This window comes from Chrysoperla carnea, chromosome 4, assembly GCF_905475395.1.
Source record: "Chrysoperla carnea chromosome 4, inChrCarn1.1, whole genome shotgun sequence".
NCBI lineage: Eukaryota > Metazoa > Arthropoda > Insecta > Neuroptera > Chrysopidae > Chrysoperla > Chrysoperla carnea.
The window spans coordinates 18,444,624-18,465,556 of record NC_058340.1 but is presented as its reverse complement, the minus strand read 5'-3'; the positions used below and the strand labels follow the sequence as shown (position 1 = coordinate 18,465,556).

Sequence of the window (20,933 nt, the reverse complement as noted above, 5' to 3'; positions counted from 1 at the left end):
TTACAAACTTGGGAGTAAAACTTCGGAAAATTCTTCTAATCGGATGCCTGCGTCATACAAAGAACACACCCTCCAAATTTCAGGTCTCTTCGATCAGTGGTTTAGGCTGTGCGTTGATCCACCAGACAGTCAGTCAGCCATTAGGACAAAACATTTTATATGTATAGATAAGTAGTACATTGTGCAACAAGTGGTTAATAATGGCGATAGTTAAATTAGCAACACGAACGAATTGTGCTTTTATCACTCGGGCACATTTAATAGGTAATTCGCTCGAGTTTCACAGATCTTTTATTTCTACGATGATGTGCTTGTTTTAACGAATGCTGTATCAGTTATATCTTTCTACTCTATTTTCTGTAGAATGAATATCGAATTTTTCATCGAGTTACTTGCCAAGTAAACTAGCAATTTGTACACAAAAAATAGTGCGGAAAGAAAGTACTTATCCAACGTGAGTAAAGAAAAATACATATTTAAATGATGTAATTTTTTCAAACAATAAGTTTCATATAACAATATCAGTGAATGCTATTCATAGAAATATTTTTAACTAAAAAAAAAAACAGCAATTCAAGTGGGAACAATAATAAAATGATAAATGCATTTGGTAAGTAAGAAGGGTAATCATATACATCCCTCTCCAACACAGCCAAAAGTGTTATTATAAAAGACACAATCAATAAATTATATTTCGTTTTTAAAAATTATTTTTTAAACTGTTTAAAACATTGTTTGAAATAATATTTATTATAAAATGTTTTTATTTGTAAGTAAAAAAATGCAATTAATATTATTGTATTATATTTATATCATTTAAATTGTGAAAATTTTGTAGTGTTTTGTTGTGCGTTTATATTTACATACCTAGTAAAAGTTCATGGTTTTGTCTTGTAGCACAAATATTTTTATTTTTGTGTATTACGTGAAAATTCGCGGAAATTAAAAAAATTGAGTCACTTCATAGTGAATTGTGAATTTATTATTATATTTTGGAAAAGTGATTTCTTTAAAGAAAATTTAGAAAACGCTCGACTGCAAATATTGAAAAAATTGACTTATAAACGCAAACAAATACTTGAATCTTGAATAGAAAATTGTATATTGTATAGAAAATCCTTTGCAGTCGAAGGAGTCAGTTTTTCGTTCCAATCTGTAAACATACCTCTATTATACTCGTCTACATACTATTATTTAAGGATTTCCTCTTTGAAATTCAATTTTAAGCTATTATTTTTTCCATTTTAACCAATTTTTTATTTTTGTTATTTACAATAATTTGGATTATTTATTTTTATTATGATCGTTTTGAAGTATTGTTATTTTAAAAATATTTATATACACATCCGGCAAAAGTTGACACCTGACAGTCTTGTAAGGATAATATTTTTAAATACATGGTATTATTTATTATAGATAAAGAGAGAAAATTAGGAAACTTATCCATTCAGTAGTTTAATTCCCTATTTCCAGCTACATTTGAGTTAGAATGAAAAAAATTAATACTTGTCTCAGGATAACAATTGGTTAGCAAGAAGCTTACTAAAAAGCAGTTTTTCCTTTAAAAATATTTTTTTAAATCTACTTCTACGTTAAACGTCGTAAGAATTATACCTTTCAAAATAGGAACTCCAAAATAATACTGCTTTGCAAAAAACGTGCCTTAAAATTTTTCGTCTCCAAAATAATTCAACTCTCAAATATTTATATAAGTATTTCTCATTTAAAGATATATGATTTCATTATAATTCTTTTTTCAAGGAACACTACTTTTTTACGATAAAATGCTTTTTTTCTGAATCACTCAAACTTTTTTCTACTTTTTAGTTCCACTAATTACAATAGCGTTTTTTTTACTATTCTATATTTTCTACTTTTTAGTTCGGCTAGCTACAAAAGTGTGTTTTTTAGTTAACTATTATTTATTAATATTATAGAATGTTATCTGCGCTTCCACCAGAATTATGTGAATTTTTTACATTATAAAATCGTTAATTATAAAGATTCTGATCAAGATAATCGTACAAACTTATAAAATTATTACATTGTCATCGGTTATTGATAAATGTGTGAGGTTTCTATTTAATTCGACGTTTTGAAGTGCGTGAAAATCACGTTCAAAGACTTCATTACATATAGGTACATAGATATATATATTAAGCTAATAAAAAAATGGAGGTGTTTAAATATTTTGAGTCAGCTCGGAAAATTAAAATTTAGCAATCACCAGCCATAATTTTTGATTACAGACTTTAATATCCGTTCCTAATCAAAATATTTTGGCAACTTCGGTTTTTTTTGGCGCACCAACATAATATTCATAGAATAAAATGATAAACCATTGAAATTAACCTGAGAAATTTTTTTTTTTAAAGAATTATTAAAAAGCGAAGTAATTTAAGAGTATAAAATCTTAAAAGTAGATATTTTAACGTATAAATCTTTGAGAGTAGAAAAAAATTAAAGCAGGTTGTTAGAAGACTGACTGATATGTTTTATTATTCAATTTATTGAGGGTTCCGAAAAATAAGTACATATAACATGTTTTAAAATTCACTTTCTGTGCTACTGTTATATAATAAATACGTAAGAAAAAGAAAAAACTAACAAAATTTTGCTTTCAATTACACATAGTATATATATATACCAACTTGTTTTAGTCTACATAGCACTCAATAAACTAGTAATACAATTTTACAAAAGAGTTTTTTATCGTTCCAATGACTGATCATATATTTACTGAAAGTTTTTTACCATATATGTTATTATTTAGCAAAGGGTTTTCCGTTAAGAGTGATAGAACATAAAATTAAGTAAACAACTTGTGTATGAGATATTATACATATTTTATGGCAATTTGTGTGATAAACATGATATAGTATCAACCAAATGTAGTCTACAGCTTCGTTGGAAGGCCTGTATGCGAAAAATACAATTTTTCGATTCCTCAAATGTATAAATTCAGTTCAATACCATCAATGGCGTTGTTTCAGTCAAACCTCTAGTTTCGAAGACGTTCGCATGTTGTCCAGTTATTTACTAGGCCAGCGTTTGAAAATGTTTTACCAAACAATGAATACTCAGCTAATATTGGTGATATAGCTCATACCCTATAATGCAGGGTAAATGGCTCAAATTGAACACTCATTTTTTCAATTAAATATTCAATTATTCGTATGAATTTGGCTGGTATTATAATATTAACACAAAATGCCATAAAATACACAAAATACCTACTCTTAATGAAAGTCCTTCATAAAATAAGTAGGTAATATTATTATATCTTGTAGGTGGAATTAACTTAATAAAGTACTTAAAATACAAAAAATAAAACATAAATTATTCCTAAACATTATAATTATTTGTTTATTTTAAAAGTAAAACATTTGTAGGTATCGGTTGGTAGTCGTATAAATGTTTTACAATTAGCTACTATGTACCTAAAGCATTTAATTAAATAATTTAAGTCATAATTAACTTTATTAATAACTTTCGTTTCGGTTTTTGATTATAAGTAATTAAAATTTTGTTTTTAATAATTTTTTCCGATCACGTCAAATATAAATTTGGTTACATCATATATGAAGGAGCATATTTCTAGTTCAGTTTTTGAACTAGCGTTTATTTCACCCATTCGAAACTCCGACTTTTTCTTTCACAGTCGGAGTTTCACAGGAATTTAGTAAAATATTTCTGTTGAATGAAATGAGTCGATACAAGCTCGAATAATAAAAAAAATTGTATTATTTACGATGAGTCAATTAAAAATGTTGTGCTAATCATCTACAGACAATTCAGACTTTGAAGGACACAATTAAACTGACTAAGAGAAAACCTATCAAAAGGCTCAAGCAAAGTAAATTATTTGAATGAAAAACTGTTCCATACTTAATCAGAATGTTTACTTTTGAAAATGAAGTAATAATCATTGGAAAATATTTATTGCTTGTGTATTTAATACACATTTTAAAAACGCACTTAAAGATGTCTCACTTTAATATAATTAACTTTTATAAATATTTTTAATTATTAAAAATCAATTTTAGAAAACTTTTATATAAAATTTATAAGATTTTTTAAATAAAAAAATGACGAATGACCGTTTTGGCGTTCTCAGAGGCTAGGAAATATTAACAACTATTAATTTTTACAAATTTCTTATAATTAAAAATCTAAATTTATTCCAGGTGATTTTGTCAGCTGTATTATTAACAGCTAATGGACAATATCGAGGCGCAGCGCGTGATTATGATTACGACGGTGGATCAAGTGCAAGTGGAGGTGCCTATCAAGAACCACGACAGGCATATCGTCCAGTTGCAGCAGCAGCTGATTATACACAACAGTATACATCGCCCCAACAGCCTTTACAGCCCCAACCAGCAATTATTATGCATAAGCAAGCCTTAACACATGATGGTGGATTTAATTACGCTTTTGCTGCCGATAACGGTAAATATTAATACCATTTTCATTATTTTGTTCCAAAAAATCATCGTATGGAAAATGAGCAAAAAATATTTTTCCCACAATTTTTTTGCTTTCTTTGGCTCCACATTTTCCCAGAATATAGACAGGCCTCAAGTTATGAAACGCTTAGGCTGAATCGATCAGATCAGATGCCAAAAAGGCAATAATTTCTTTTTTTTCCTCTCGTAAAATTGCAATACAAATGGCATAACATTAGATTGATTTTTAGATAATTTAAACTTCTTTTGTTTAAATGGTTAGATTTGACACGGTTTCTATCGCAACGGCTGGTTTCTTTGCGTTGCAATTAGAGAGTCTTTTGAATAGATTTTTGTATATTGTTCAGTACCGGTAAAGGCACCGTTTTGACACAAATTTTCTGGATTTGTTCAAGGTGTAGACTCATAACACGTTATATGCGTTTTTTTTAAATTATCTAACACACGGAATTAATTTTCCACCTCGAAAACACCTATCTTTATTTATATGTCGTCCTCAATAAATAATTATCAATTTGAAGCTTGCCACATAATAAAAATTTTCTTGCTCACGTTTATTTTCTCCTGCTGTTCTTAAGAAGTAAAAATTTCTTGAGGAAACGTTCCCAACGCTATATTCAACAATATATGCTACTTAAAAATGAAAGTAAAACAAATATATATTTTCTAGAACCTAGAAAATATTTACTTCCTACCTCGTTCGGAACTTATTTTCATGGAACTATTCTTTTTTTTTACTGAAGATAAAAAAATCATGTTACGACTTTTTAGGGTCTACAAGTAAAATGCTGCAATCACAAACAACTAATGTTACATGTTTTTGCGTCTTTTAAAGGTTTAAAACAGGGAGAATCAATTGCTCCAGACGGCACACGAACAGGTGCCTACCAATATGTCGATCCAAACGGCAAAACGATTAGTGTCAAATATACAGCTGGTAAAGATGGATTTAAAATATTAGAAGGTGCTCATATACCAAAACCACATCCAGCTATTGAACAATTAAGTGCTCAAAAACCATTACCACAATACCAACCACCACAATCTCAATACCAGCCACAATACAAACCACAATATCAATCATCAATTCCACAATATAAATCCGCACCATCACCAGTCTATTCAAAATACAATAATGCACAAGATGAAGATGATGGCTCATATCGTGGTGAAGCTGCATACACAAACGCAGGTCCACAAACATTCTCCCCAGTCTCACAACCCAAATATGTTTCACAACCTAAATATGTTTCGCAACAGCCAATTAGTAGGCCAGCAGTTCCACAATACCGGGCAGCAAGTAATGCAATTGAAAGGAATGAGGAACATGATGCGTATAGTGTAGAACCAGGCAAACCACATTCCTTTGGTTCAGGATATTCATTTGAATTTGGTGGATAAATCAAATTTCTTTCATTATTGAGTCAAACAACGGCCTTTAAAAGTATTATTATTTTTAAGTTTTAGGTTAAATTAAGTAGTTGATTGTTTTTACTGTGTTATTAATTAAATTTTTGACGAAATAATAAAAAAATATTTTTTATAAAAAGCTTATTTATTTATTTTTTGTTTTGGTGAGATAATTTTCACAATCGATTTGGCTTTGGGTACATAAAAAAGATACAAGGTTTACCATATCAATTGGCATAACGAAAAAACGCTGAAATCCATAAAAAATGTGTGAGTTAAAAGTGTAGTCGCTACATTTAAATTAAACTATTATTCAAATTTTAAAAATAAATAAAATTTGAATATTAAATACTTCACTAGTTTTTTTTTTTTTTAATGTATTTAAGTATCACAAAAAGTAGGACAGCTTGAATCATAGAGTATGTTTCAATTATCAAAAATAATAAAATTTCATATCATTTTTGCATTCGATTCAGGAACTCAATTTTAAATCTTGTGGCCTATTTTTATTCTATACAATCTCGCCCAAATTATGTTACACAGGGGGTTTTGGATTGTTAAAAATTTGGAAAATTTGAAATTGATAATTTTTACCCGGAAAACTAACGTAATATAGTCGCCGAGCTCACCGAGGAATATTTTATATTTCTTATTCGTGATCAGCGACATCGAAAACCAACCTAGAACCGATTTTGGATGTATTTCGTGACCAATTTTGTAAAAAATCCTGGAGATTTGTTCTGCAACCATTACACCCTGATCCTCAGGTATACGGAGCAGTATTTTAGACTAAATATTCGAGATCAACAACCACGAAAGCTAAAGAGATATTATTTTGGATGAATTTTATAAAAATTTTGAGATAATCCTTCTTAAAAACTTCAATTCAAAACTTTTCTTTATTCAGGAAAATGCATATCTAATAAATGATGATACGTAGCAACGACATCTGAATGTAAATGGAGAAAATGTACATAATATATTTCCAGTTTTTAATCAAACGCAGGATATTGTATTCAAAACGTTTCCATGCATGAAAATATGAAAACACATAGTTCAAATATAGGACGTTAGATGTCGGTAATACTCATGCATTATAATTTTTCTTCGTTAGACTTTTTTCCGACTAGAAAAAGTATTCGTTGTGAGTTTAAATTCAGAAAATCACAATATCGAAGATAGTCTTTGAGCTTTTGGTCAAAATTAATTTATCTCAGCATATTTTCTTAAATGATAATCAATGACTTTTAATTAAACTTTATGCTTCATTAAAACTAAAAAAAAATGGCTGAAGATTTTTCTATTTTCGAAATACACGATGATAAACTATTTAACAAAAATAGTAAAGTAAATGATTTTTTGGGAATTTCATATGGGATTTCTTCCTTCATAGAAATAAGAAAAAAGGTCATATTAACATTTGGCTGGAGACTTTTTAGATTTGAGAGAACGACAAAAACTATTTCACAACATTATCATTTTTCCTCAAAAAACAAAATAGATAATTAACTTTTCTTTTAGGATACTCAACAAAAAAGGCATATAAACAGCTATACAGGATGGCCAGTTTTCAACGCTCCTCTACCTTTTTTTCCTTAGGATGTGAAAATTGGAAAATATAAGAGAAATGTTCTGAATCAATTTTAATCTGGTTTATTTAAAGTGAATCAAAGTTTTTTATTGGTCCATCATCTAAGGAGATGCAGCAACCAACTTTTGATTTTCAAATGGATCACATAATTGCATTAAAAGTAGTTGAGCTCGCATAAACAAAATCAAAAAAATATTTCGAAAATTGCTTATATTTTCCGAAAGTGTTAACTTTTAAATGTTAGCACAATTATTCAAACCAGCTCAGTTTTATGTCAAAATTACCGTTTCTTTTTTAAATTTGTTGAAACGGAGCTCTATCCTTGATTAAATAAGCTTTAGGTCTGGACTCCCACACTGTATTTGTAAAAAATTTCCAAGGAAGGTAGTTAGGACATTACTCCTGGTTCTTCTCAGTCTAGAATAAACTACGTATAAACGTAAGTGATCAGAATGAATTTTTTTAACTTCATAAATGTAGACGAAAAATAAGAATAAAATTTTTCGATATCTGCTCTCTTTTTCAAAATGTCAAAATCTAAATAATTAAACAAAATTTTCAATTTTCAATATTTTGAAAATTACTTCAGATATCGAAAAATTTTATTCTTACTTTTTGTCTTATATTGTCAAGTTATAACATAATTGGCCATAAAAATTTAAAATATTTATTTTTTTTAATTTGTGTCTCCATTACCGTGCTCATACATCCTTAGTTAATCGGACACAACGGGTTTTTTTAACTTTAATTAAAATAGTTTTTTTTAAATTCCACGGACTAGTTTTGGAGAAATGTATGAAAGCATATCTTCCATCTACCGTTTTCCCATAACACTAATTTTAAATATGCCTACTTTTTATTTAAATAATCGGGCAACTCCCTCCCTTAAAATTTTCAGAATTGATTTTGCCTTATCAAAACTTAATCTAAAAAAATCAAGCCTTTTGCCAGACTTGCTCTGGAACTCGTACATCCTTAATGACATTTTAAGTATAGGTATTTACATGTATTATATGCAACAATATTCATCAAGAGGTGTGTTTTTAAGGAAGAATGTCCGTAAACTCCCTCAACAAAAACTTCAAAATACCTACCATAATTTATGACGAATTTTTCGGTACTAAGAAAACCCGTCTTATAAAACATAACACAAAAAACAATTTATAATATTCAGTTGTGTACGTATTATTTGTATATGTAATAAATATGATGTATAAGTATTATGTACAGTTACACGTCTACTGTCACAAATAGCACATACGTATACATGATAATATAACGGACATCCTACCTTAACGATTGCTCTTATGCTATGTACAATAACACCGCATGTTGCATAGAGTATCATGCAGAGATCAAATGCAAGGACAATGGTGGAAGCGTCGCGTCGGTAGAGAGTTTGGAATAGCATTAACTGCAACAGTATTACATTATGTATGTCACATATTATTAAACAATAAAATCATTAAATGTAAACATCAAAACACAATTTTTATAACGAATTTGTAACGAACAGTTACGTTAACTAAGTTTGAAGAATTGCTATTATTCAGTTGCCCCTTAATTTGAAATTTTCAAAAATAAACGATTTCTAGATTCGATGCGTTCTAAAAAAATATCTTCGACTTTGACAAATTTATTGTATTTATTATAATGAAGAGATCATCAGTTCAAATTACATACGTAATTACAAAACTGCATCCCCTAACAAGTAGTCAATGTCCTTTCTCAGGTTCTAGATTCTAGACTATGTCTATACCCAATTTTATTTAAATCGGTTCAATAGTTTACACATAACATACAAACAGACAGACAGACAAACATTCAGAGTTATTTTCGCATGTATAATATTAGTAAAGAAGTAAGGATAATAAAAATCGCACATCAAACTTTTCTCAAAAAATTAAATATTGTGTATTACCTATACTCATTATTCATTTAAAATTCAAAATTATTTATAAACTCATATTGCCGGAAAATGTTAAACTAATGTCCAATATAGAGATTCAAAGAACCCCACCATATTAGATTGGAAAATGTCTTTCTGTGAAACTTTTTCTTACTCACTCTAAAATGTTCTTTGGATCATTTTGATCAAAAAATCTCAAGGCCACAAAAATTGTTAACTGCTTGTTAAAAATGTTTGTGACCGTAAACATTTTAGGGTGGGTTTAAAAAAGTTTCACAGAAAGCCACTTTCCTATCTAACACTGCGGGGTCCTTTAAACAAATGTGATTTTCTAAAAATAGAAATAAAATTAATATTTTATTTCATATCAATATTTATAATTTATATTATTTACTAAATCAAAAACCTTGAATGATTTGTTATTTTTTCACAAATATATATGAAAAATAAATATTTATGCATAAAATGAAAAGTCAAATCAGTATAATAAAAACGTTGAAAAAAAAGACAGACTGAGTTTGCGTCAAATCGAAGTCAGGAAAATTTTCATGTGTTGATATTCGCCTCGGATTCCAAAAAGTAGGTACCTATCATTCTATTTTGAATTAGAGAATTCAATTATCTCAATAAATATGAATTGTATGTGAACCAAAAGAACGAGAAGTGTCGTAGGACATCCGGTAGGAACTATATTCCTTTCGTATCTTGGTATATTATAAATGTAGCGCTAACTTTTTTTTATTTATAAGATATTTTCTCAAAATTTAAGGCATGAATTTTAGAAGTCAAATACTTGTTTGAATAATTAAAGAGAATTGAAAAAAATACACTCGAACCCGGACTTCTTGGTTTCATGTCAAGCGCCAAAGTTTCATGAAACCAAGAAGTCCGGGTTCGAGTGTAATTTTTTTCAATTCTCTTTAATTAAGATTACTAGACAAGATATTTGTCAATATTTAGTTTACGCTCTATGTATCATGTTAAAATTCATCAATTATAATCGAGAGACTATGATGTAAATAAATATCGTATACATGATTAAAAGTAAACAAAAACTAAAAGTAATACTTGTTTAATTCTTTAAGGAATTTATTTTTAGTTTAAAAATACATACTTCTGATTTAGTAGTCAACTCAATATATGGGTACATAACGTTGGGTTTGATCCAGATATTTATTATGACATTACATAAAAATTGTATTGTATCTCCTCATTTTCAATTATCTATGATAAAACATAAAACTTTGGCAAAAAATACAAATTGATAATTACTTATAATATTTTTGCATTTTTTCAAAATTCATGTCAAGTTGAATCCATTGACAAAGTTTTAGTTTCTTAGGAAACCTAGATAAAAATAATCGGTTTTTGGAGTAATTTTTTGATAACGTGTGATAAGGAACATAGTTCTAATAGTTCCAAAAATGGTCAGGTAAACAATTTTTGAACTATATTTTTAACAAATTTTGCTTGAAACTTTCCGAAATATTTCAAAAGTAACCCTCATAGTTTCGAAAATAATTATTTAAAAAAAAAATTTCTATAAATTTTTTTTGGGGAAAATCAATAGGTATCTACCGAATTAATTGATATTTTCTAAAAATCAAGATTACAAACATATATTTGTTTCTAAAAATCATCATTTCGACCAGCCCTTTCGGGATTAATGGGTGGAAACATAAGTGAAGCTTTTTGGAGACATCTTTAAAAATTAAAATTTGAACTTAAATTTAACGCTAACTTCAACGAATGATTTTATTTTAATATACGTATAACATATACAAATAATACAGAGATTTTTGTTCAAACCATGTGATATAGAATAGGGGTGATAGCACATAACATTATATTATTATCATTTTTACGAAAAAGAGGTTGTTGTGAAACGATTTAACTTGATTTCACCACTAGTTGCGCACAGTGCGCCACAGGAATAGTAGGGAAACAGCTGGTTCAATGTTTTAGAAGTGTCGTCATATCATCTGCGTCATAAGTGCAGTAGTAATAATTTTCACATCGTACGGAAAACGTATAACGTTCGTTTTTTAATTTTTCCTGTGAACAAAAATATTAAGAATTTTACGTGAAAATTTTTTTACGATACAATTTTCTTTTAATAAACTTATTTTGTGTGCTTTTAAATTTTTTATTTAAAAACTTTTTTTTATTGAAAAGTGTGTATACAAATTTTTGTATTGGTGATTTGGTTTTATAACTTTGTTGTTCATAGCAACGGATTTGTTGACAATTTATTTAAGAACGCTGTTGTGTATTTTGAAAATTGTTTCTATTAACGGCAGGTAATTGTTTTTCTTATCGCTTATAATTATGAAAATTGTACTTTTCCCAGTAAACAGTGTTGTGTTTTTAAATGCATGATTAGAGTTTTGTAAACATACTTATATTAAAATTTGAAGGTCTATTTAATTTTTACGGTTGTTTAGACTTTTTTGGGAAATGAAATTTTTTTATTTTAAACATTTTTATTTGTTTGAAATAAAAAACTGTTGTGTTTCCTCATAAAACCAAAAATGATAGAAAGCATTCAATTATTGAAAACGTTAAAAAAATTCCGCATAATATCGTATTCAAAATTTATATATTTAACAATCGTATAAAAATTCCTTAGCCAATTAATGCAGAGTTATATAAATAAATAAATAAATAAATAAACATATCTTGGATAGCCTATTATAGTTGAACTAATAAATTCTTAACGTAGAAAATTTCGGCCCCATTTATTAGAAAACGCTTAGCTTACTAAATTATTCTTGGAAACTTGTTATTCTTATTTTTGATCAGAATGAATGAATTTCTTTAAAAAATAAAAATTATTTCAGTTAAAACTTTTGAATAATTTGCTTATAAACCCGTACCTTTTAAACTCGACGCTGAAAAGTAAAATCTTTTCGTAACATATAATTAACTTCGACTTCAAAGCAATATCTTATGAGGAAGTTATTCGTAATTATTTGTAGTAGGTAAAATAATTTTTACTGATTAAATGGTATTTTGAAATAAATTTTACTTGAAATTGATTACTAATAAAAACGAATTGAGTTTCGTTCCCGTTCCCGAAGCATTCTACATTTTTTGCTGCCGTTACGGAAAATCTCGTATAACCACTTACCATGCGAGCATTCATATAATTTAAAATATAGCAAATTGACGTAAAATCGTCACTAGCTCGAGTAAAAATTTCAAAAATTTTATTTTCGTTATTTTTAAGGGCTATCTGCATTACATTCAACAAAATCTTTGCCACTTATTAGATCGAAAAATATTTCGTTCTTGCCTCTCGTATATCAAAAGTAAAATAAAAGCAGTCAAATGTGTATTAAATCACCCCATAAATATATTAATAAAAAACCACAACGGCCGATTTTTAAAGCGCTTTTTTTTGATAATTTAAGTAAAGAAACAAGTACACCACACAGGTTTTTGTACCTGTTCAAGTTTTCAAAAATTTATGGAATTTTTAACCTTCCTGAATTTGTGTTATAGGCTGTAAATTTTCTTGGTGAAAGAAGGGGTACAAATAGGCCCATAAGGTTAAAGGTTAGAACAGTATATTTAATGCATGTATTGCCTTTAGTATTAAAGACATTAAAAAACACATCATAAAGATATTACTTAAAATAACAAATTCCAAATCAAGAACAGAAAAATTAAAGCACTGATTTCTAAAAAAAGGTGCTTGGATTAAAAAAAGGCTATAAACATTTTTCGAAAAATTTGCTAGCAATCTCTTAGAATGTCAATCTAGAAATATTAAAAATTTTTTAATAATTAATTTGTCTCATAAAAAAAGTATTTTAATATTTAAGACTTTATTTTAATACTTTTAGTATTGACGCGAAAAAGTTGTAAAAATCGAAGCCAGCTATTTAAGTTTTAAGAAACTATATATGCTTGGAAATATTTCGTTTTCTAAATTCGTTTCTTTACGTAACCGATGCTGAATAAACGAAACTGATTTTATAGTTTATGTATTTACTGATTTAGAGATTTATATATAGTTATTTTTATATATATTTAGTGGTTTGTTTAGTGGTTATCATATTACCTATTATACTGATTTTATTTTGTTTATCTACTAATACATCTCTCTCCTTGTACATATTTCTCTAAGTTTCAAAAAAAAAGCAAAATAATTTGATAATATTTATCTACCACTTGTATACCCCTACAAATAAGGTTTAACGTCTTCATTCTTTTGGGAATCTTCGAATCAACTCCTCATCGACAAATAAATATAAAAAGATACCATTTAGATAATTAAATTTTCGAAAAATTAAGATTTTACTCAAATTTCTCTCTTTCGCACTCCCAAACACCAATTTCCACATCCATATTCCTATTTTTGGTTCGTAAATAATATGTTCGTAAATATTTTCGAGGTAAAAACTCACTTATCTAACGAAGGATTAATTAAAAGATTTCGATATTGCTTTTATCTGACTCGCCATGGGAAATAACATATAAATCGATACCGAACACGTTAGTTTTCGACCCTGTACCCTCCCTAACAAAAACCTACTTACCTAATAACACTTCCGCGATCGTTAGAGAATCACCAGATTCTTAAACTACATAATAAATAGGAGCTATAACCAAAATTTCGTAAAAAAAATAATTTTTATGTTTATTTCGATACTTTGAGTAAATTTTTACTACAGAATTAGTTTTTTTTTTAATAAAAACAAATGTTTTTACTTTCTAAACTTAAAATTAAAGGGAGCCTGCATAATGTCTACAGGCCTAAATAAGAAAATATATATTTCTAGAAATATATATTTGAATTCTATATGGATATTATATGTGACAAGGGATACGACATTTGGACACTTAAATTTTTTTTTTTATCAAATTCAGAATGTCTTGTATCAATTTCTATATATGCCAATCAAAGAGAGGATACACCGTCTACCTGAAAAGTTTAGTTAGAAATTTGTTTATAATACGAAAAAAGTTTTATATTTGAATACCATTTCAGTCTGGGAATAAAAAACAATTCAGAAGTATTATATCATTTTATCAAATATAGAGTAGGGCAGATAAGTTGCCGATTTTGAAAACGCTGTAAAATGAAATCCCATCAATTATTCCAAATTATCTTTTTACCTCCTAAACTACCTTAGAAAATTATGTTGGAAATCAAAGCAAACTGAACCATAGTTTTAAATGAATTTTGTTAATAAAATAAATTGTATTGACAAGTGAAATTTACAAAATTTGAAAAACTCCCGGCAAATTTTTCGGTTACGGAACCCTCAATTCGAAAATTGAAATATCACTAAGAACACTCTCCATTAAATTTCCTTTCAAATAAAACCAAAAAATTTAAAATCGGTTCACCCGCTTAGGCACTACGATGCCACAGACAGACAGACACACACACATAGCGGCCAAACTTATAACACCCCTCTTTTTACTTCGGGGGTTAAAAATTAGTAGCTCATGTTTCCCTTATTTTCTCTTTCACGCTTGTCATTCTTTGAGTCACAATGCGTGACTGAACGATGGATACCGTTTTTATCGTGAAAGCATTTTATTAAAACAATATTGAAGCACTGAAAGAGCGGATTCAACAAGAAGTGGTAAAAATTCATCTGAAAATGGTCGATCGATTTTCTTAAATGCTTTTTCATGTAAATTAAGGTAGTAAGAAGGTAAGTATATCTTTTTACAGCATGTACAAAATCACACACTTCTCTACTCCCCTTTGTAAATAATCATTTTTCTTTTGCTTTGTTTTCTTGTGGTGTGAATTAACTTATAAGTTCAAGATTTACAAACGCGAACTTTAGTATTTTTGTTAAAAATTTTTTAACTTTAGAAGCTTTTCGAACTTTTAATGTTTTACAGAGAGAAGTAGTTTGGCTTAATTTTCATTATAACTACATATTTCTAATTGAGATTATTTTCAAAATTGTGCTTAAAGACCTACCAATCGCTAAAAACAAATGACAAAAAGTGAAGTAATTTTGGCTCCATAAATTCTCCGAAAATTTCGAAACTCTCGTTGAGAAATGTTCGCCATTTTATCCTACATACGTTTTTTGTGTTTTTAAACTTATCATATTTAATAAAATAATAATACCACTGGTATTCCACACAGCCAATGTAGGATATTTCATCAATTAACTCAGTCAACTTTTTATTTTCACTTTTTGTTTGAATTAATTTTTTCAACTCTCGAAATAGCGCTATATTATTTTTCAAACAAATATCAAGCTGAAATTGCTTCCTGGCAGGGGTGGAAAACATGTTATTAAATTTTCTTACAACTAATTTATTTGAAATTTATTCAAGTTTTGTTCACACAAATTGGAAATTCTTTTTACTTACGACTGTTAGTTTATGCAAAATATTTTTTTATTACAAACATTCTGCGTAAAGAATAGTTCATTTTTGACTTAAATTTTTAAATTTTTCATTAAGTTTCTATTAATCAATTTTCGCTATACAAAGGTGGCAGTCAACCGTGGCTTAAGAGCCAAATAAAAGTAAGCCTGTCTCTGCCTGCTATTTAATTAGGGAATGTCATTTGAAGCACACATATTTAAAAACTGGTCTAGACAAAAATTTAAAACCTTTCTACTTTACATTAGTAACAATTTCAAAATAGGATAAAAACTGAAACTAGAATAAAAACTGAAAAAATTTACAAAATTATGTAGCTAAGGCAGCTTGCCATTAGCAAGCATAGAGGAGATTCCAACATCAATATCATACAAACGATCTGTATAAATTTATTGATCATAATTATTTTTAATAAACATTTTTAGATAATCGTTTTATAAATTTAATAGCTTAATCTTTAGGATTATTAACATTGGTGCAACTGACAAGGGGTAAACGATGATTATTTTCTGTTTATATTTATTCAATTTATACATACAAAAATCGACTGACTGGACAAAATTAGAAAACAATAATCTCAATAAAGCTGATTTTTTTTTAAAATTACGATAAACTCTTGGTTAGATTTTATTTTAAACGTACATTGAATAGTCGGTAGCATCTTTTGGCCCAGTTCTAAATGTCCTTAAATGACGTTTTCTTGAATATTGCCCAAACAAAATTTTAATCAAATTGTTTCGATTTTTCTTTCTTTTTTTTTTTGTGACGAGATTCTTGCCAAAAAATATAAAAAAAAATTTGGGTCCCAATTTAATGAAAATCATTCGTAATTTTGATACAAATATTACGAAAATCTTATTTATTTGAACGTATTAATTGTTTATTCCAAGCTTTATTCGTTGTCAGTGCAATACTGGGTTTTAAATTCGTAAACAGCAAAGATTTTGATATCTCAAAAACCATAATTCAAAACGGATTTGACCGGTGGTATCATTTTCACCTCATTCTAATAAGACTAATTCGAATAAATACAATGACAGTAATCAAAAAAAGGTAGAAAACTCAGCTGTGGCATATTCTTGATGTTCTTTACTTTCGAACAGACCATAATCTGTTAAACAAGCGCGAAACGTACGGAAAAAAAAACTCTTGGCATTTTTATTAAAAGTAGTTTTGACCATATTTTTTATGCAACTCATTGCAGGGGAATTTAATAACATTTTATATTTTATAAAAAATAGCTTTCATTACGCAAGCAGATGGGTGAAGGTTAACCTTATTTCGGTTCTTATACTACATTTTGTTAATACTGATGCCATTAAAAGCACAAACCAGGATTATAAGTACACCACTCTGGCCATAAACTTTCAGCTGAAATACCACGGTCAATCAATCGATACCGATGTGTATCCAGTCTTGTATAAGTATCTTCTGGAATTTCTACAAGTGACTCAATATCGACGGGTGGTATATCGCTCCAAAGTCTTTCAGCAAATGACGCAGCTCTGGGCCATAATCGACCATCTAAAGTCATTTCATTCACTTGTTCTGTCCACAAACAAGCTTCCCCTCCTACTATTAGTTTAAAATTACGTTCGAGAATTGATGACGTTAGCCATGGCCGATGATTATAAACTTTTTGCCATGTTCGGTATGGGTCACATGTGGCAGCTCCGTCTTCCCTCCATTTACCAAAACCGCAATCTAAATACCATGCATCGACATGGGATAAAATTGTACGATAACCATCGTTCCATAACTTACTTTGCTCCCCTTTAGACATTGAACTCCATACTTGAACTACAATGTGCTCTGGATCCAAATATTTGGTAATATAAGGACGTTTGGATAAATTACTTGACCATAAAATAGTTGCTGTGGGAATTTTATTTTTATTTGCAGCCTTTAAGCTAGCTAAAGCTTTTATAGTAAAATTTCCCCATAATTCATGTAAATCCATGTAACTACTAAAGCGATCTGTGTTAGAAGATGTTGCATTTTGATGTTGATTCCAACATTCTAAATTAACTTCATCACCTCCAATATGAAATATTTCTGTCTCACCGGTTAATTCGATAATGTCTTTATATAAATTTTCAAGTATTTTATAAACATGTGGATTTTGAGGATTTAATTGTCCACATGGAGGTTCTCCACAATATCGATTCGACGGTTGTTGACCAACACATACGACTAATTCACCTAAGCCTTTTGAGGGGCCCCATGTCCAACCCATGCCTGCATGCGCTGGTGTATCGATTTCAATAATCACACGTATTCCACGTATTCGGGCATATTCGGATATTTCAATGATATTTTTTGCTGTGTACACATTTAATCGATTATGTACACCATTTTCAATCATTTCAGGCACGCGAGGTGAATCAAATGGAAAACTTTGTGAATCTGATATATGCCAATGAAAAGCATTTAGTTTGGAAGCTGCCATGCCATCCAAAGTTCGCTTAATTGCTTTAGTTGAAAAATAATTACGTGACGTATCTAACATTAATCCACGATATGCGAACTTCGGTTTATCAACAATATTTGCTATTTTTAATACCCGTAATCTTTTCAATTCAGTATCCCACCATATTAGCTGTGATAATGTTTCGAGTCCATGCCTGGCACCAAAATATGTGTCTGCTTCAATTGAACATATAATCGATTCGTGCGAATAACGAATCAGTAATGTATAACTTTCTGATGTTTCTAATTTTAAACGCTGAATGGTTTTAACTATTTTAATTTTGACCATGAACTTCTGCACATCAGGTGTGTATGGATTTTTTATGAGAGACATTACACGAACATTAGTTTTGAATATTGCGAATGCTGTATTTACCATTTTTAAAACCTGGAAAGAACGACAAACTCAAAATTTTGTTTCAAACTTTAACACAGAATCAAGATAAAAAAATTGTTGTTTCCGGTTTCGAAATATTGATACTTTTATTACCTGCTGGTAACCGTTGCTCTTGTTAACATTGAGTCAAAACCACTTTTGACTAATCAAAACTACTTTTTAACTTCTTTATTCATGAATAGACTTTGCGATTATAATTTCTAACGACGAGAAAGGGGCCGTAGAAGAATATTAACGCACTATCCAACACGGGGGTGCCCTGGCATAATTATCTAAACATAACTCACTTTTGCATTTACGTAAAATGGTTTTGGGCTGTGATGTGTACATATATGAGTTCTTTTGTTCCAATATGAATTTTACTTTAATTTTTTATTTTAATAAAATTTGCACTTACTGCAAATGGAACATCTGCTTCTAAATAAAGCTGTTTTGGAAGGAATGATACGGAAATTGATCCCAATGATATGGGACCTGTAGGTTGTGGCCATAATTGAGTAGATCCACATAACATGTTACAAGTACGAAAAGAATGTTCATTATTTTCATCAGTTTTATCTAATTGCGTTTTTAGACGCCGTTCACAGTGATTATTTGTACAAACCCAAATCCATGGTTGCACTACCTCACGATCTGAAGAAGCATATCTAAAAAATTAATTTGGCCTAAATTATTCAATTTATGCTTTGATAAAGCATCAGGTGGAAATAAAAAAGTTTATACAAAGGTTTACTCCCGACAATTATAAAAAACGTGAAAGCCAATGAACAGACTCTTGTTCCAATATCCTTCATTGTCACTTTTATGGGCGGCCTTACGAATTTTGTATTGTTCTTATAATATCGAAATTCGGTAATCAAGAACCTAACGTCTTTTTAGATTTCAATTAGAACTAAAATATGCCAAATTTAAAGTAAAATTTGCAAATTAATCATTTTTAGATTTGTTTTTGCATTAGTTATTATTTACAGTCACTAGGGTTACTGAAGTGTATTAAAATATGAAGGCCTATTTATGGCCTATTTATACTTCACTGTATATACTTACTCCGAAAACTGAATCAATCTTAATTTCGAAATTGTTAAAAGTTATTAGAAAAATTTCTTTACGGTTTTGCAAGCTTGGGTTTTTGGTTAACCCTGGATTTGCAATAAATTACTGATTGCGGGTTGGTCTTGGCTTTAGTGGCGTCCAGTAAGCACGTGTCTAGGGATTTTTTGAATTTTTGGTTAACCCTGTGATTGTGTTCATACACTGATGTATGGGTAGACCATGTCTTTAATGGAGTCGCGCTAGCACGGCTTTCAACTTTAAACTTATTTATGCGATTGAAAAATGTAAAATTTTATTGACAGAGGATAAATGGTTTCCAAGTATTGGTTTCCAAGGGAACATATTAATTCAGTAAAAAATAGCCAAGTATTCTTTTTTTCACTTTTGGCTTTGATTCCTCGAAAACCAAGTCGAAAGTCGAAAATTGATACTTTTCATTTTCGCTTTAGTTTAATATATTTAACAAGTACTCTATCGTCAAATTGTGGCAGCAAGGACATCCAGAATTCATATAAATAGAATATTATCTAAAAAAAAACACACAATTTAAAAAAAAGACATTTATTTACTTATTAATTTTTTAATATAAAAATAATCTTAAAACAGTATTTATAATACATAAACATTTAGTCAAGCACATTGATTGGTTCAACTAACTGATATTGTTAAAATTTTTCTAATCGATTTTTCTTATTATTACTAAACATAACATGTAAATGTGACAGTCTCTATCATATATTGATTAAAAAAAAAACAACCATAACATCTTCAGTTTTTTTGTACAAACAAAAAAGTAAAATGGTTTCTTCACATGCCTTCAAGTCAAGTGACGACCATTTTCAGAGACCATTTGAAAAATATTACATAGGAAGAAAATCAAATAACATAATTTTTCAAGAAAAAACAGGTCACACGCGCTACTATTAAAGTCTGTATAAATCCTTATATTTTTTTTCAAAAGATATTATATATTGCTTCATGAATAATTTAATTACTTTTTACTTCGAAAAAAATTGTTATCTATTCTTTGCGTCGAGCGAATTCGACAGTCATATATCTAAAAATTAAATTAACTTTCAATAACAGTGTAAACTAAGTTCTAGCACTTTTTTTTAAATAAATAAACAACAAAAAATTATCACATAAAAGTCTACTTAAAATACAGGCATTAGGAAAAATAATAAAACTAGGCAATTAACAACTTAAATCCTACAATTTTAAAATACTTATTAATGTGTTTTCTAATGTCTACTATTACTAGTTGGCTTG

General features: G+C 28.8%; 2 protein-coding genes across 2 annotated transcripts; one reads left to right on the top strand and one right to left on the bottom strand.

The window, feature by feature from the left end:
• The first annotated feature begins 757 nt into the window (after positions 1-757).
• LOC123298416 (DNA-directed RNA polymerase II subunit RPB1-like) lies at positions 758-5,899 on the top strand. Its single transcript, XM_044880410.1, has 3 exons — positions 758-769; positions 4,188-4,452; positions 5,305-5,899. The coding sequence occupies exons 1-3, from the start codon at positions 758-760 to the stop codon at positions 5,868-5,870; spliced, it is 843 nt and encodes a 280-aa protein (XP_044736345.1). The 3' UTR covers positions 5,871-5,899.
• An 11,164-nt stretch (positions 5,900-17,063) lies between these two features.
• LOC123297913 (probable beta-hexosaminidase fdl) lies at positions 17,064-19,405 on the bottom strand. The gene is made up of 3 exons (XM_044879743.1): positions 19,335-19,405; positions 19,009-19,258; positions 17,064-18,602 (listed from the first exon to the last, which is right to left on the bottom strand). The coding sequence occupies exons 1-3, from the start codon at positions 19,403-19,405 to the stop codon at positions 17,064-17,066; spliced, it is 1,860 nt and encodes a 619-aa protein (XP_044735678.1).
• Positions 19,406-20,933: the final 1,528 nt, after the last annotated feature.

What these genes read in the sequence shown, in the direction of transcription:
- LOC123297913 (XM_044879743.1), bottom strand. Translation starts at nt 19,405, where the DNA reads ATGAAGGATATTGGAACAAGAGTCTGTTCATTGGCTTTCACGTTTTTT. An exon ending in ATTGTCGGGAGTAAACCTTT is followed by an intron (nt 19,259 to 19,334) that starts GTATAAACTTTT and finishes TTAATTTTTTAG; the next exon opens with ATATGCTTCTTCAGATCGTG. An exon ending in AAGCAGATGTTCCATTTGCA is followed by an intron (nt 18,603 to 19,008) that starts GTAAGTGCAAAT and finishes CGTTCTTTCCAG; the next exon opens with GTTTTAAAAATGGTAAATAC.
- LOC123298416 (XM_044880410.1), top strand. An exon ending in CGCTTTTGCTGCCGATAACG is followed by an intron (nt 4,453 to 5,304) that starts GTAAATATTAAT and finishes CGTCTTTTAAAG; the next exon opens with GTTTAAAACAGGGAGAATCA.